Raw genomic sequence first — 17,205 nt, 5'->3', positions numbered from 1 at the left:
TCTATTGACTGTAGAAATTGCGATAAAAAGGGAAGAGACAATTTCTCACTTCGACAAGCAACGGCAGGTCGTTCATTTTGTCATATTAAAGCTGTTGAATTCAATCATCGCACCGACAAGCATATCAACACATAAGTCACGTGATCTTAAAGAGACAGTGTCCCTATAACACAACAAAAACATGTCAATAACACAGTATGGTGAATTATGTCTACAGAGTCCAATACAAGACTACACTTTGTTGCTCAAATGTAATATTACCCTCCTCCTTGAGCCTCCCGAAATGTCTTTACACTTTGTTGCTCAAACTTAATATTACTCTCCTCCCGAAATGTCTTGCAATATTGATATCCCCCTTCCCCCCTGCGGACTGTTTTAGTTTTTTATTTTTTTCTTATGTTTTGTGTGTATGCAATGTGTGACTGTGGGCTACTGCTGCCTGTCTTGGCCAGGACACTGGCAGAGATGTTTAATCGCAATGATCATTATTTTCAACTAACCATTAGTAGTTGCCTTGCAACTACTATTGGTTATTGGCTTAAAATGTCAATGCACTTTTCATCCCTGAATAACAGTAAAAGCTATTTAATATTTGATTTGCATATACTACACTTTCCATTGAACCTTTACGTTACCATAAATTGACTAATTTTATAATGTAATCAAATGCTCACACATTAGCTGCTTTCAGACACACGTGTAAGTCCTGATATTCTCCTGATGGGCTGTATGTGTGAACAACATATCCTGACATTTCTACCCTGAAAATCTACTGAATAATACTTCCCCTGAGGTAGTATTTTCTATGTAGGAAATGTAAATCTCACACCACTTCAGTGGGCGTGTTGATGACGCTTCTGCATTTCATTGAGTGGCCCCTTAAATGATAATCAGCCTGTTGCCTTTTGTTCGCTGAATGGTTTAAAAATATTTAAATGATGGCACTGCTTTTAAGAGTAATTTGTGGTGAACTCATTTTATACGTAATATTATAGTCAAAATGTTATATTATGCGCTGAATTTAGTTACATTATCGACTGGGGTTTCCACATTATTGCTATGGGTTTAATTACAACCAGAGGTTGAGTGCGCGAAAACTCTAGTAATATTAATATGGCCATAAATAAAAGTATTTATTTTAAAAGTCCTGATGTTTTCAACTGCAGGTTGGATGGTTGATAAACTGCCCAGCTGGATATCACTTTTAAAACCTTTTTATTACATCATGTTACATCAGACAAAAGTCATAGAAAATAAGTTGGGTCTGGACCAACCCACAGGCACTTTCAGTAGCAGAATGAATGATCACTGAGACACCAGCTACTGCTCCTCATGCAACAAGCCAACACACTCTTAGCTAGTTAGTGCCATACAGTACATTATGTGGGGAAGCTGCACAATGACAGTCTGTCTGGGGATAAGAAAGAAGGCAGCCAACTAAAGGTAGAAGTCTGTTTTAACAATCCATACGTTTCTTCTTAAGCAAACTAGCTTCCGAGATACAGTTGCATGTGGCGTCATTCAAGTCTGAACAACACCAGTTACTTTCCACTGAAACATCCATATGATACCATCTGGGTGTGGGGAGGAGACCTCGGGGAAGACCCAGGGCTATGTGGAGAGATTAGATCTCAACACTGGCCTGGGAACGCCTCGGGATCCCCCCGTCAGAGCTGGTCAATGTGGCCCAGGAAAGGAAAGTCAACCCCGGATAACCGGTTTTTGAAGATGAGATGAGACGACACAATCTGAAATAAATTTTGTCCCTGAAATTGTACATGTGTTGCAGAATTTGTCAACAATCTTTGAAGTATTATAGTTGAAGGACATGACTGTTATGCCAGCAAACCATAAACCATAGAATAACATTTGTGGTAAAGTAAGTATAAGTAAACCTTTGATCTATTAATCAAAATAGTAGTTTCATCCAAGCTCCCATTTGAGGCCAGGTTATTTTTAAGCATTTGGACTGGAATGTCAAATCTCATTAATAGTCACATAAGTACCATTTTGATATCAACGCTCCCCAATAGTATTAAATAAGATAACTCAGTATATTTACCATTTAACCACAATGAAAATGCCATTATTCAAAGCACTATCATTTGGGAAACAAGTTTAACATTACAGGTTATACTCACCCTTAGTTGATTTATAAACCTTTAATACATTATATTTTTGTCTCTTATTAAAAACGTACAAAATCCTTACAAACCCGATACAAACACACCAAGCCTTGAAGGGTTAATCATAAGCAAGTGGTGGTGTATATAAAGCCCAGCCTGTTGTGTCCGCAGACCCCTGGGCTGTCTGACCTCAAGGTCCCTGCCCTCAAAGCACAGCCAGCCTCCACCAGGCCTCTCTCCACCAGGCCTCTCTCCCTCAGGCCTCCACCAGGCCTGCCTCCCTCAGGCCTCTCTCCCTCAGATCTCCACCAGGCCTGCCTCCCTCAGGCCTCCACCAGGCCTCCCTCAGGCCTTTCTCCCTCAGGCTCCACTAGAGGGTGCCCTACTCCCGCCAGCCCTTGTCAGCGCTAAGTTATTTTTGTTATCTTTGCAAATGTGACCGTCTCCATCTGCAGACGTTGAACATAGTTGTGTCAGATTTTCTGGGGGACTTTGTCTTCATGTGGTTCTGGTTTAAAACAGACAATAAATACAGACTGCATACCCACAGTCTCCCTGCCTTCGCCTGGCCGGCCCGATGTCTGCCTTGGCGTCACATGACACACAGACCGGGTTGAAGACCCGATTGTATCGGTCACATTGCTGGAGTTAAAGTCTGGGTGGGAGGTGAGTCAACGTCTGTGGGTGGGGGTTAAGGTGGAGTCGGAGGGGCTCAGGAGACGGAGCAGATGGTGCTGCTGCTGTTCTGGCTCTTCATCACCTCCCTCCTCTTCAGCTCCCGAGTGATCCTACGCCTGATCCCCTCCAGGTACAAACCCCGGTCGAACTGCCCCGCGCCCAGAGGAATACTGAGAGAGAGAGAAAGACACTCAAAGGACCAATCACAGTTTGCTACAGAGACATCTGGCTGGACCAGTGGTTAGAGACACTAGCTGGACCAGTGGTATGAGACACTAGATGGACCAGTGGTAAGAGACATCTAGCTGGACCAGTGGTAAGAGACACTAGTTGGAACAGTGGTAAGAGACATCTAGCTGGACCAGTGGTAAGACACTAGCTGAACCATTGGTTAGAGACATCTAGCTGGACCAGTGGTTAGAAACATTAGCTAGACCAGTGGTTAGAGACATTAACTGGACCAGTGGTTAGAGAAACCTAGCTGGACCAGTGGTTAGAGACTTCTATCTGGACCAGTAGTGAGAGACATTAGCTGGACCAGTGGTTAGAGACAAAGTGGTTGTAGGATCTAGATATTCCTTTTGTGTAAACAGGACCAGACATCCTGGCCACTTCTTATATCCTGCCTTATCCTACAACAGTGGTCTGGCCTCCATGTTTTGTAATCTATTCATCATTCACATTCCGTCACTAGGACAATCTTTGTCTGAGGAAGAAGATTTTCTATGTAAAACGTGTTTAAAGAGCAATTTCATCCAATAAAGCTTCATATTTATTAAGTTTTCGATCTTGAGGTTGTTCTTTTGAGAGCTCACTTGTCCCTCCCTGGCCTCAGCTTGACCTGGAAGACCCCCACCACGGGCCGATGGTCCGAGGTCTTCAGGGTGGAGCAACTGCTGTACTTCACCACCTGGATGTCCTCCGCCTGCCGGCTGCGGAACAGGATACGGTCCTGCAGAACCAGGGTGGGCTTCAGCCTTACCAAACAGGATTCATCATAATAATAATAAATATAACCGCAAGCGGTGATTAATGGGGTCTGAGCAAAATTAAGTCAAGAACACACTAAGGGAAGATATATAAATATAACATAATTGTCATATTTAAGGAAAGGTGTTCCACTTATAAACCTGAACTGCAGCCTCATTCACATGGACAAAATGTATATTGATAAGCACACAACATCCAGACACACCATCTGGGGAAATTAAACATTTGTAGCCAAGAACACTAACGGAAGAAATATAAATATGTTAATAATGAACATATTTATATGAGTTAATAATGGGAAGGAAATATGGTTAACAAAGAAGTTTTTCTTAATGCTATACTGTGTCTTGGCAGTCCGATTCTTGGAAACTAATGAGCCGGAATGTTGATTGCCTGATGAATTTTAGGTGCTGTTCAATGTTGTGTTTCTTAAATGAGTGGCAATGACAGAATGTCATGTTTAGCTTGTTCATAATGCTCTAATCAGGATTCGAACTCTCAACCTAAGGATCACCAGTACACAGCATTATCCCGTTGAGCCACTGACATTCCTGAACTGCAAGAAGCTTCTTTCTCATGGTGAAAATGTCGATTGATAAGCACACATCAAGAAAACTCCAAGCACACATTTCACAAGAGAATTAAGGGCTTTCTTAAAAGAAAATTTGCACTGTTAATGGTATCCACCTAATGATAGCCGTATGGTAGTTATACAATAACAAAATGGTCATATAGGCAAAATGGTCTGAGACTGTGGACGTTTGGCTTTTCTATGAAATTGTGGGAAAAGTAAACATTTTTAGAGCAGAAGACCACGGTGAAAAAGATGCATCTGATTTTAGATTAATATGATGAAAGAATTTTGAGTCCAGGCCAATCTAGTAAGGAGAAATAAGGCATAATTATTTTAAATAGCGCCACCTTTGGGTGCAGTTCCACAATTTGGGTTTATTAGTAGTGGGGGGTATTGGAATCCACCTAATAATAGTCGTATGTTTTTTTTATACAATAACAAAATGGTCATATAAGAAAAATGGGTTAACTGCTCCAACTTTATTGGCCAATATTTCTCAAATGGAACTAAGCAAAACAAATTCTGTTTGATGATTTTTGTGAGGCTAGGTCTAAAGATTTTATGTGGCAATTTTGGTGAATTTTTGATTATTTTTGTAGCCTGTGAATCTTTTTATCATGTTTAGCTTTAATATGAAATTTTGGGAAAAGTATACATTTTTAGGGCAGGGTTTTATAAATGTGTCTGATTGTAGAGATTAATATTCTGAAAGAATTTTGAGTCCAGGTCAATCTGGTGAGGAGAAATAAGCCTAATTCATGATTTTATACAATAGCGCCACCTTTGGGTGCAGTACCACAAATTTGGGTTTATGGGTAGAGGGGGTTATTGGTAACCATACCTAAACATTTCAAGAGTTTTCGGCTTATGGTATAGGCTGCAGTATGACTTTTACAGAATTTGAGGGAAAAAAAAACACGTTACAGAAACAATAGGGGCCAAGCAGCTTCGCTGCTCGTACCCCTAATAATAAGTTATTTTATTTATAAAGTGATTGTCTGGATACTCAATCAAATATCAAATATTGAAAAGGTCCCTCTTGAGAATGAAGGAATGTATGAGGGATGCTTTCTTAGATGAGGTGGATTGCTCGATCTACAGCGGGACTCTTAGTAGACGGAGGCAGAGATAGACTGGAGGTCTTTGTCGTTTCAGAACACACAGGAATAACTATGTGATATGATTCACTTCTGCACAAACGCACACGCACACTTGATCCATGTAACGCCGTGGAACGAAATAGAATATTTTTCGACTTGTCATTCATAACAATAAATCCATTAGTGCAAAGGTTCACATTTATGCCACAGCTGTTATTCATAGTAGATAGATACTGATCAAATATACCATGATACTTTCTTTTTGTTTGGGAGTATGCTATTTTCGAACTGCTGTAAGTCCAGATGCATAGTACCGGTCTATATCTGCATGACAGCTCTGTTGGAGAAATGTATAACGGTTCTACAGGGTTAGCGTGTTACCGTGTAGGACGGCGTCCTCTGCTTGGACGTGGTGTCGTAGGCGTCACAGCCGATGTCAAACTTGTACGTTGGGAGAAAGTGGATGGAGGCCTCCTGGAAGCCCTTAAAGATGGAGCCTGATGGGTCAGAACGGGGGCACAATACAAACCAGATGAACATAGATCTCAATGGAATAACCAATGAGTGGTTCCTTGACGTTCTCAGTCAGAGTTTGGATTTTACAGGCTTTAAATCAGGGGTCCCCAAACTTTTTTCGGTGGGGGCCACATCAACTTTCCTTTCTGTGATGGGGGCCGGGGTCAGTCTATAACAGGAAATGATATGGGCCAAAGTGACAACCAGTATTATTGTGTCGATTATAATGATAATTTTTTTGCAGCTGCTCTTCGCTGAGCGTTGGAACCACCTGTTGGTTTGCAAAAAAAGTAATAGAAAGTCTTCACGTGTTTATTTGAAGTACCACAGAAACTCCTTTTATTTTATAGAAAATAAAAACACAAGCTGATGCCAGGTAACAATTAGGTGATGTGATTTTATAACAGGTACAGGTGAGTTAACAACAGGTAGGTATTTTGTCTTTACAGGTAGTGAAATAATATTAATAGAGAATAATAGTAAAAATCTGGTAAAGTTATCTTATCTAGGTGAGCTGTCTTTGTATGTACAGAGTAAAGTAAAGGTGAGTTAACAACAGGTAGGTATTTTGTCTTTACAGGTTTGTTTGCTTCTTAAGGCCACACTGAAATAATATTAATACAGAATAATAGTAAGAATCAGGTAGTCTTATCTTGTTGAGCTGATTTTGTATTCTCAGATAAAGGTGAGTTAACAATAGTATAATAGTAATAATAGTAATTATTTTGTCTAACAGGTATGTTTACTAAGGCTACAGTGAAATAACATTAATACAGAATAATTTTAATGAACAGGTATATAAGGTGATCTGGTTTTGTATTTACATGACTCTTAGATAAGGTTTTTGTGCTGTGATAATGAGGATCCTGGCTCCAGGGTAGGAGCGGTCAACCACAAACTCTCCTCCTGACTTCAGGGTGGTCCTGGAAGCATGCAGGCCCTTCAGGAATGGCAGATAAAAAACACAAGCAGCCCATCAGCAGATGACATCGGCTTGACATCGGGTCAGCTTAGCTCAGGAGGTAGAGCAGTTGTCTTGTATCCAAAAGGTTGCTAGTTCGATCGCCAGTTCCTCCTAGCTGAAAGTTGATGTCTCCCTGAGCAAGACACATAACCCTAAGTGCTCCTGATGAGCTTGCTGTCGCCTTGCATGGTTGACTGTGCCGTTGTAAGTGGCTTTGGATTTAAGCGTCTGCTAAATGCCCTGTATGACATGCTGCAGTCTCATTTTGTCTGTGACATCATTGTTCAAGAAACATGTTGCCTATAAAAAGAGCACTTTACTGACATTTTTTCATTTTCATAGTTATTGAAATCAGCAGGCTTACCATATCAGTGTGAGCTGTGGGCTTGCTTCTGACTGGTGAGGAGATTGATGTCAGGATCCATTCCAGTTACAGCCAGTCTCAGAGACTGATGCAGGTGTTGATCTGAGAGTCTTGATGTCGTCTGATTTTTTATCAGCTTCATGCGTGAAAAAGTTTGCTCACAGATATATGTGCTCCCAAAAACTGTGGACATCTTCATTGCGTGCTTTCTTATGTTGGGGAAGGTCTCGTTTGGGAGGGAAGCATAGTACTGTATGAGACAGTTGGGGTTGAATGCGTCTTTCAGCACAACGCAGGTCTGCAACTCAGCCAGTTCAAATTGAAGAGAAGGCAGGGTGTCATTAATGTCGGCAGCAAAAGGGTTCTGGAATATACAAATTTCTTTAACGTGGGCACAAAGCTCACGGAACCGCACACTGAACTCCGCTCTCAGCGTTTCCAGTGCATCCTTGCACTTCTTGGTTGGAAATGGGACTGCTGGTTTCTCAGCTGAGAGGCTTTGAGTAGCAGGGAGATGGGTGAAGTCTTGGTTTTGCACTTGTCCAACAAGCAGCGCCAGTTTAACCTCAAATGCTTTGACGTGGGAATACATGGCACGGATTCATTTTCCTGAATCTGTGCCATGTAAATTGAGCTGTAAATTGAGGCAGTTTAAAATTTCTGTCACATCTGTTAAAAAGGCAAGGTCCTATTTCCATTCTGTGTCGATCAGCTCTGGGACGGTTTTTCCCTTTGTCAGGAGAAAGGCGTTGATTTCGGTTAGCAGCTCGTAAAAGCGCTTTAAAACCATCTGACTTCAGCGTGGTAAAGCACGTCTCGATGGACAGACTCCAGCTCGGATAGATAAGCTTGGAACTGCCTGTGTTTTAGTCCGTTTGCTCTGATGAAGTTTATGCAAGACACAACCACCTTCATGACAGATTCCCACTTCAGAACTTTGCAGCACAGTGCTTGCTGGTGAATCAGGCAGTGGACTTGTAGTGGGGGGGTGAGACCTCGTTCCTCCATTTCTCTTTTTATGCGCCCCACTCCCCCCCGCGATGCACCAACCATACTCGGGGCACCGTCCGTTGTGACGCTAGCCAGCTTAGACCAGTCTAAATCCAACTCTTCCATCGTTTGGCGTACTTTACAAAAAATATCCTCTCCTGTCGTAGTATCCGTGAACCTTTGTAGAGCTGCCAGCTCCTCGGACACTTCAAAAATTTAATTTACTCCCCGAATAAAAATCAGCAGTTGTGCCGTGTCCTGCACGTCATTGCTCTCATCCATTGCCAATACAAAACACTCAAAATCATTAGCTTTCTCTTTCACCTGGACATGTACATTATGCCCCATTTCTTCAATTCGCCTGGTAACTGTAGATGCGGACAGACTCACCGCGTTCAGGGCATCTTTCCTGTCCGGACACACCTCCTCCGCGACAGCGTTCAAACACTTTTTAACAAACTCCTCATCACTGAACGACTTTCCAAAGCTTGCAATCAGTTTAGCTACCTTGAAGCTGGCCCAAACGGATGACAGGTTCATCTGTGTTTGGCGTAGCATTGTACTCTGCTGGGCAGAAAATCCACTTTTTAGCCTAGCCGCCTTGTCTCTCCTCAATTGGCCCAGCAAGCTAGCATACTGCCCGCCATGGCGGGTTTCATAGTGTCGGCGGATGTTAAATTCTTTGAACACCGCCACCGTCTCTTTGCAGATTAGACAAACTGTCTTTTCCTTGCATTGGACAAAAAAATAGTCATCTGTACACTGCTGTTTAAAAACTCTGCACTCTGAATCTATTTTCCGTTCCCCCAACAGTTTCGACATTTTGTTGTCTTGCTTTTTTACGTTCTCCATGCCCGCGCTTACTTGCCGCTTGATCGCCGCACGCACTTGCAGCTTGATCTCCCGCGCACACTTGCAGCTTGATCGCCCGACACTGCAGCGCGAACTTGGTGACGTCACGTTGCCAAGCTCTATTTGACATCTCAAATATATGAAAAATTACTAGGTAAAAAAAATTAACAATTTACTTGAAAAAATTATTATTATTTTTTTTCTAAAATAGGCCATGTTTAGAGGGATTGTTTGGGATCGTTAAGGGGGCAACTCCAGTTGTTTAGGTGGGCCGGATCTGGCCCGGGGTCTGTAGTTTGGGGACCCCTGCTTTAAATGAACGTGGCTGAAGAGAAAATATCATCATCCCTCTGTAGGATGATAACATTCAAATGCTTCTACTAAGATGACCTTAATATTGATTTTTCTGATATCCAAATATTGGGGAAGCAAAGCATCACGATACTCCAATGAATCCGGTGTTCGGAGACACCTATATGTCTGGTGTGTGTGTGTGTGTGCATTTGCTTGTGTGTGTGTGTCATACCCTCCCTCATCTCCTTAGAGAGCTGGTCGTGCTGCAGCAGAGGGTTCATGTCGGGGTCATCCTGCCGGGTGATGATGGCCTCCACTGCGGGCCGGTCCTTGCTTAGCCGGAAGTTGAAATCACCGAACCAGAACACCTCGTCAAATCTGGTGGTGACGTCGGCTGCGAAAACAAGGAACACAGCCCATGAGCACCGGGTACGTTTGACATTTGTCTTGAAAATGGTTGTTGCATGTTATCCTGCTGCTGGTGACTACAGAAACTAAGAACTTGTATGTTTAGAATTGCTGTTGGTAGTGTTAATTTGAACTCTCCGTTGTTAGTAAGTGGTTATTGAAGCCAGTATAGATAACCATGTGTGAAAAAGTCTTCTCTGTTTTGGCTGTTTTTTAGGCTTCCGCAAGAGACTCAAGACTCACCTGTTCAGAGATTACCTAGACTCTGCAAAGCATCCCCCCTTGTACTTTAAAATAGTACTTAGCATTGTGTAGCGTCTTTGCCTAGCTATCTTTGTTTTATAAGGAGAATGGGTAAACCTAACAACTGTTAGTGCTTGGCACTTGGTTCTATGAACATACTGTACCAACAGTGATAGATATACTTATTGTAAGACCCTAAATCTAAATGTGTTTATCACACTCCCCGTGGATGGTGTCAGTATACGGAGAGACCTGCAGGCCACAGAGCGGCAGCGCTGGTGGTGGTGGTGATGGTGATGATGGTAGGGGCGTTGGTTGTGATTGTAGGGGTGTAGGTGGTGGTGATGATGGTAGGGGTGGTGGTGGTGAAGTTAGGGGTGGTGTTGGTGATGGTAGGGGTGGTGGTGGTGGTGGTAGGGGTGCTGGTGATGGTAGTGGTGGTGGTAGGGGTGGTGGTGGTGATGGTGGTAGGGGTGGTGGTGGTGGTGTAGGGGTGATGGTGGTGGTGATGGTGGTGATGGTAGTGGTGGTGGTGGTAGTGGTGGTGATGGGGATGGTAGGGATGGTGGTGGTGGTGGTGGGGATGGTGTTTGTGATGGTAGTGGTGGTGGTGGTGGTCGAGATGGTAGTGGTGGTGGTGATGGGGGTAGGGGTGGTGGTGGTGATGGTAGTGGTGGAGATGGTGGTGGTGATGGTAGTGGTGGTGATGGTAGGGGTGGTGGTGATGGCAGTAGTAGTGGTGGTAGTGGTGATAGTAGGGATGGTGGTGGTGGTGGTGGGGGTGGTGTTTGTGATGGTAGTGGTGGAGATGGTAGGGGTAGTGGTGATGGTAGTAGTGGTGGTGATGGAGGTGATAGTAGGGGTGGTGGTGATGGTAGTAGTGGTGATGGTGGTGATGATGGTAGGGGTGGTGCTGGTGAGGGTAGGGCTGGTGGTGTCAGTATGCAGAGAGACTTACAGGCCACAGAGCGGTACGGGTTGGTGTCCGGCAGGCCTTTGGGGAGAGCGAGAGCTTCGATGATCTTGTTGTAATCTAAAATCCTCTCGTAAACTTTGGCATCTCCGGCTAAAATAAAATAATGAAATTATAACTATGAGAATCATCACCAACAGATCCTGAATCTTAAAGGAAACCAGGTAGCTTATTGTTCTCACAGGTGAAGTGGGAGGTGATGAATAGGAATGACGTGCCGAAGAAGGTGAAGCCCACCCCCACGGCCCCCTTGGTCTTGATCTGAGAGAAGATCCTGGTGGTGACTGTGGCGTGCTCCACCTCTGTGTGGACAAAACATTCCAGGGAGGTCATAGGTCCACAAGGGTCATAGGTCAACCGTCTGAGGCAGTGGAGATTAACGTAGGTTAACGCAAGCCTTGGAAAATAACTAGATGAGGAATTTGACATGATCCTCTCCTAGTCCAATTTGTAACTGACTGACTGTGAAGCACTAGTAACAGTCTCACTGTGGAGCACTAGTAACTGACTCACTCAGTGCGTTTACATGCAGAGTCATTATCGGATAAAGAAACGAATAACGAATAAGACCTCAACCAGACTTTTAAAATGCATGTAAACACCTTTACCCAATCTACTTCGGACCAAAATCGGTACATGAACGGACAAGCGAGATCGGATAAGAACACCTAGATAACTCGATCATAGTCCGGTTTCTACCTGCATGTAAACCCGCGTCGGATTTCGCGTTCTGCGCATGCTCGAGATCTTGCGGCCGGAGGACGTGAGCCGGAAGTAGAAGGAGACGGTAGTTGTGTTGTTGTCGCCATAGACATATAAACAAAACTATTTCTTTATATGTTTACGGTTGTCGCCGTTGGAAAACGAGAAACGGCGATTTGTTTAAAAAGGTGACGCAGAAGATGGAGGAAGCCGGTGTCATGCCATTACCCCCTATAGAGGGATTATCAGTCTACGTCACTCCCCGCTCTACGCGCATGTCATATGCAGAAAGAGACGAGAGCGACAAGAGCCGCAATAATGTCTTGTTGTGCGTGGTATAAAGGTCCCAGCCTTTATACCACCAATACTCTAGGGTCTATAGCTTATAACTGCGTTGTCTGATTACAATTTAATTCATTTTCCACAATTTACCAGCTCTCGTTTCGAAGAATAATCACTGCATCACCATTCGTTTCAATTGGAATCACGACGGTCTATACTTTCAACGTAAAGTGTACATTTAATTTGAAATTCGTCCCAGCATTTATACCACAGATACTATAAGGTCTATAGCATATAACCACATTTTCTGAGTACAGTTTAATGTAACAGTAGTCTGACAACATCGCTAATTAACACCGCAACTGCAAATTAACCGCACAGAGATAACCATGGCAACCGGTCAAACAAATTTTCTTTCTGCGATCATTCTGCGTGCGCATCCGCTGTGTTGATAAACAAATAATCCCCCTATAAAGTGAAACCCCCTATCATCATCAACATGCATTCATTACACACTACGCTTCGATTTCACCCAAGGCTGAATTAAAAGTACATGTTTTCCTAAACGTTGGTCATCAACGAGGTTGTAAAGTAGTAACTTCGGGCACATCTGTCAAAATAAACGTTTTTTTCTTCTGACGTGTATACGATCTTTATTCATTCATTGCGCCGCGACTGAACTGACGGGGATATTCTCTGATATTATGAATCTGAAAGACCGCGTCGGATTCTCAGACTCTCTGGTACTTCCACAACAAAGACTCGTAGTGGGGGTTATCTTGGCCATGGTGGGGAAGGAATTGGGGAGAAGGAATTTTTGCTTTGACTCTGAAGTCAAGATTGAAACGTGGAGGAGACATGGAGGAGAAAGGGATTGTTGCCGTATGCGGGACAGCTGTCAGTTCACTTCGGGTCCATGTAATTTCTCCGACGCTCCATTGTTCAGACCTCTCGGTCGTCAGACCGAGAGGTAGGAACAAAACGACCGAGAGGTAGGAACAATGTGGCATCAGAGAAATGACATGGACCCGAAGTGAACTGACAGCTGTCTACATCTTTCTCGAATGCCGCCTGTGTTTGTTTTTGCTGGGATGTAGGATCAACCGAAGTGGCTCTATAACCACTTGTTGAAAGGGCTACAGCGCCACCTAGGGTAGCAGATTCAGCCATGCTCCGGCCATTATCTGACCTCTTAAAGGTCATGTACGTTCAGATAATTGACACAGTCCGTTCGAGTAGCAAAATCGGTATAAGGCTTAATCCGATCTAGCTGTCCCATGTAAACGCACTGTGAAGCACTAGTAACTGACTCCCTGTGGAGCACTAGTAACAGCCTCACTGTGAAACACTAGTAACTGACTCACTGTGAAGCAATAGTAACTGACTCACTGTGAAGCACTTGTAGTGACTCACTGTGGAGCACTTGTAGTGACTCACTGTGGAGCACTAGCACTAGTATTACTAACTGAAACTGTGATAGCCAGAATCACCAAACATGTCAACCGGGCCTTTGTGTGGCACCAGCACCACTGACCTGAGCAGAACCAGATGAGGTCCCTCCTGACGAAAACGGTGAGGTACAGGACACCGTGCGCGGCGGCATACAGCATGACGTAGTAGGGTCCCAGGGTCTCCTGGAGCCGCACCTCCCACTCTCTCCTGTTGGGACAACATAACCCCAGCATCGGAGACCCAGACTGTTTTACAACATTACCCCAGAGACCAGTCTCCTGTGGACCAGCACAACACGAGAGACCAGCCTCCTTGGGTGCAACACAACACAACACCAGAGACCAGTCTCCTGGGGTACAACACAACACAACCCCAAAAATCAGTCTCCTGTTGACCCCAGTCTCAGTGTGGGGGTTGCCCTCCTACCGGTCGGGACAGCCTTCCTGCACGCCGATAACGTAGACATCTTGTGCCAATTCAGAGTCTGCGGGAAGCAGCAGATCGTCCAAGTTGTTCGGAAGCCCCTGAGGAATAATAAAATCCAGACTTTACATTTGACTTAGTCTGAGCCTGTGATGGTTCTTGGGTAATAAGTCTGTTGTGTAGTTGTTGTGCAGCACCGTCCGTTGACCTATCAACAGACGGCATGTGCAGCTCGAACTTGCCGGCACCCTTTCAGGTGTCTCAGTTCCCCAACGGAGGAGTACTGCGAGACGAGTGCGGCTCAATACGGCTTAATACGGATCACGCCAACTTTTTGCGGTGGAAACGTGACCTGTGCCGCACCTTTGCGGACTGAACCGACCCGCAACCTCCGTTGGAAATGCGCCATAATGACTACATGTCTGACTACATGTCTGTCGTATTTGTAGCAGAGGGAGGAGCTTAGAAGGGGACAGACCCAGGTGGCCCTGGTACCTTCTCTCCCTGCATGTTCCAGGTGGCTATGTAGACGCCTAGCCTCCTGTCAGGGAAGTAGCGGTCCAGCTCTTCTGCCCCCAGCAGGGCTCCGCTCCCCAGCACACTGCCCTCAAGAAAGCTCCTGGAGGGGATAGCAGGAAACATCAGCCATACAAAACATAACGGACTGCTGAGGTGTGCTTCGGCCAAAGGTGGAAACATGCTGCTATGCTATGCCATGCTGAAAATTTGTGGGTTACTAGAGAGGATAAGGGTTTCTGCTCCTGCTGTTGACGAGTCAAGATCAATCCCTTCACCAAGTCCTTGATTGCTGTCAAAAGTAGCAAGCATCTTCCCTGAGCCCCTGTTTCTCTCTCCCTCGTTCTCTTTACCCTGAAAGAGTTAAGAACCTCACACCCACACTGTTCTAATGAGACGCTTCCAAATCAGTGCTGCTAAATTCACGAAGAGAAAAGAAGAAGACGAGAGCAAGATGGTCAACTGACGGCCCTTCTGTCTTTTGGTTCCTACCTGTTCCTCACGTCCTGAGGCCTGATGGGGTTGAGCACGCTGAAGGTGGACCTCATTGAGTTGACCGAGGAGTTGTCTGACACCATGTTGTCCAGAAGCCGGCTGTCGCTCAGGTTCCGGTGCAGCCTCGGCCCGTCCGGGCGGTTCCGGTCCACCTTGTTAGACTTCCGTAGGGAGGCGGCGGCAAAACTGTTCTCCAGCGCCGGCAGCGGCCCGATGGGATGCACCGGGGACAGCCGGAGCTTGGAGGACCGGTTGCGGGGCTCCGACAGGTGGTTCTGCTGCGGTCTCTCCTCGTACTCAGAGAGACTGTGGCCCCGTCCCCGAAAGACTGGGGACCCCGTGGGAAGACTGGCCAGGGGCCCCGCCCCGTTGGAGCTGTTTCTGCTCCTGAGGTTGGCTGCGTCGCCGAGAACAAAGTCCCTTGGACCAGGAACTCTCAGGTCCTCTTTGAGGGAGTCGGTGGAGGAGCCGGTCTCGGTGGGATCACTCAGACTCTCCTGGCTGTTTCGCAGTCTCCTGGCTCTCAAACTGTCGTCCGCGGAGCAGTGCTTGCCGATCTTTGACAACTTGGGCGGTGGCCGTGGCTGGTAGGGGTTGACGGTTCCCTGGACGTAGCGAGAAGCATGAGGGGGTTTAGAGGTGTGGTTCACATCCACCTGGGAGGCTTTCGACGACCTGTTGTCATTGGCTGCTGGGTCAGCCTTACTGGGGGCTCCACACAGACGAGGAGTCACGGGGGGGTGGGAGCGGATCTCCTCCCAAGTCTCAGTCATCCTCACGTTTTTTCCATGGATTATAATTCCCTTTGTTCATATCCTAGAAAAATCCTAAACACAAACCAGTTACAATTGAAACAGGCCATCCCGCTACTACCACATTACTAATAGCAACACTAATAACGTCATTGCAAATCACAAGCACGAAATGTCCCCTTAAGACTTCATACCCTATTGCAACAATAATTCGCTTCCTTTGACCCGTTTGGTTAAATTAACATTACATTAATTTATTATTATTACATTAGCAAGAGGATTAGCAATAGAAACAGGGTCCATGCTAGGCTATCTCTAAAAGCTAATATTATCAATCGATCAAAGTTGGGAGAAACCGTGGAAAGCAAAGGGATACCAATGGCAAACGTCCATCTAGATTACCTTCGTATTTACGGCCCATGAACCAGTATCCTACATCTTTGGACGTCTCTTCGTGTTAGCAATCAGATTAGCAATGTGTTAGCCTGACGTCAGCTTCCTTAGCAACGTTTGACAACAAATGTTGTTACCAAGAGAGGCTCGCCAGTGAGGAGAGCATGCGTCACAGCGCCCTCTGCTGCTTATGGGCTTATCATTTTAGAGCCTGAATGTACTGCATGCTAGTATATATTTGTACTTGTATATTCTTTAAATAAAATGCAACTACTTTAGCCAATACTTTAATGAGAATGAATGTACTTTATACAAACTCCAAAATGGATTTGATTCATTCTTTATTTTCTGCTGGGTGTATTTTCCAAGGAATTAACATGTCCTTCAATATATTTAACATGAAATGTATAATAAATGTAAATAAATGGCCCATACAGATTGAGCTACACAATCCATGATGCTAAAGGACCTGGTTGACCGACAAATTACCAAATGACAAATGACCGACAAGCTAACCTGTTCCCTCAACACCATCTCCCTGGCAAAGAAGGCACAGCAACGCCTGCACTTCCTGCGCCGAATGAGGAAAGTCTCCCTCCCCCCTCCCATCCTGATCACCTTCTACAGAGGCGCTATCGAGAGTCTGCTGACCAACTGCATCTCCGTCTGGTTTGGGGCCTGCAGGGCAAAAGACCGGAAGTCTCTGCAGAGAGTGGTGAGAACAGAGGAGAAAATCATCGGGTCCCCGCTCCCCTCCATCCGGGACATTGGGCAGAAGCGCTGCCTGACCAGAGCCCAACGCATCTCCTCTGACTCCACCCACCCTCACCACAGACTGTTTTCCATGGTGAAGTCCGGCAGGAGGTTCCGCAGCATCCACAGTAGGACATCTAGGTTCAGTGACAGTTTCTTCCCCCTGGTCATTAGAATGTTGAACACTCACGGCCAATAAATAAACCATCTACGCCCCCCCCCCCCCCCCCCCCCCCCCCCCCCCCCCCACACACACACACACACACAAGCACACACATTCTTTGGTCACCTCAACCAACAAATAGTTTAAAGCTATTTTACAAAAAATAATTATTTACATTTTTCCAGTATAAATGTAAGTAAAT

The 17,205-nt window shown here is 45.1% G+C and overlaps 1 protein-coding gene across 3 annotated transcripts; it reads right to left on the bottom strand.

Annotated features, from left to right (window-relative positions):
* Nucleotides 1–1,202: 1,202 nt before the first annotated feature.
* On the bottom strand, nucleotides 1,203–16,190 carry inpp5e (inositol polyphosphate-5-phosphatase E). 3 transcript variants are annotated; one of them, XM_079728897.1, is made up of 11 exons: nucleotides 16,097–16,190; nucleotides 14,940–15,769; nucleotides 14,427–14,550; nucleotides 13,935–14,032; nucleotides 13,591–13,715; nucleotides 11,255–11,374; nucleotides 11,058–11,165; nucleotides 9,681–9,842; nucleotides 5,850–5,965; nucleotides 3,620–3,756; nucleotides 1,203–2,974 (listed from the first exon to the last, which is right to left on the bottom strand). In XM_079728897.1, the coding sequence occupies exons 2-11, from the start codon at nucleotides 15,713–15,715 to the stop codon at nucleotides 2,839–2,841; spliced, it is 1,902 nt and encodes a 633-aa protein (XP_079585023.1). In that variant the 5' UTR covers nucleotides 15,716–15,769; nucleotides 16,097–16,190; the 3' UTR covers nucleotides 1,203–2,838. The 3 variants fall into 3 exon arrangements, with proteins under 3 accessions (XP_079585023.1, XP_079585025.1, XP_079585024.1); XM_079728899.1 differs by having other exon boundaries at nucleotides 3,646–3,756; XM_079728898.1 differs by having other exon boundaries at nucleotides 14,940–15,758; nucleotides 16,097–16,137.
* Nucleotides 16,191–17,205: the final 1,015 nt, after the last annotated feature.

This window comes from Pollachius pollachius, assembly GCF_949987615.1.
Source record: "Pollachius pollachius genome assembly, chromosome: 1".
NCBI lineage: Eukaryota > Metazoa > Chordata > Actinopteri > Gadiformes > Gadidae > Pollachius > Pollachius pollachius.
The sequence above is the reverse complement of the archived record's forward strand: the minus strand, read 5'-3'. Positions and strand labels throughout refer to the sequence as shown.

Excerpts from the sequence above, each read along its gene's own strand:
- inpp5e (XM_079728897.1), bottom strand. The coding sequence starts at position 15,715 with ATGACTGAGACTTGGGAGGAGATCCGCTCCCACCCCCCCGTGACTCCT. Across the intron at positions 14,551-14,939 it reads CCTCAGGACGTGAGGAACAG|GAGCTTTCTTGAGGGCAGTG; the intron begins GTAGGAACCAAA and ends TATCCCCTCCAG. Across the intron at positions 13,716-13,934 it reads CAGGAAGGCTGTCCCGACCG|GAGAGAGTGGGAGGTGCGGC; the intron begins GTAGGAGGGCAA and ends TTGTCCCAACAG.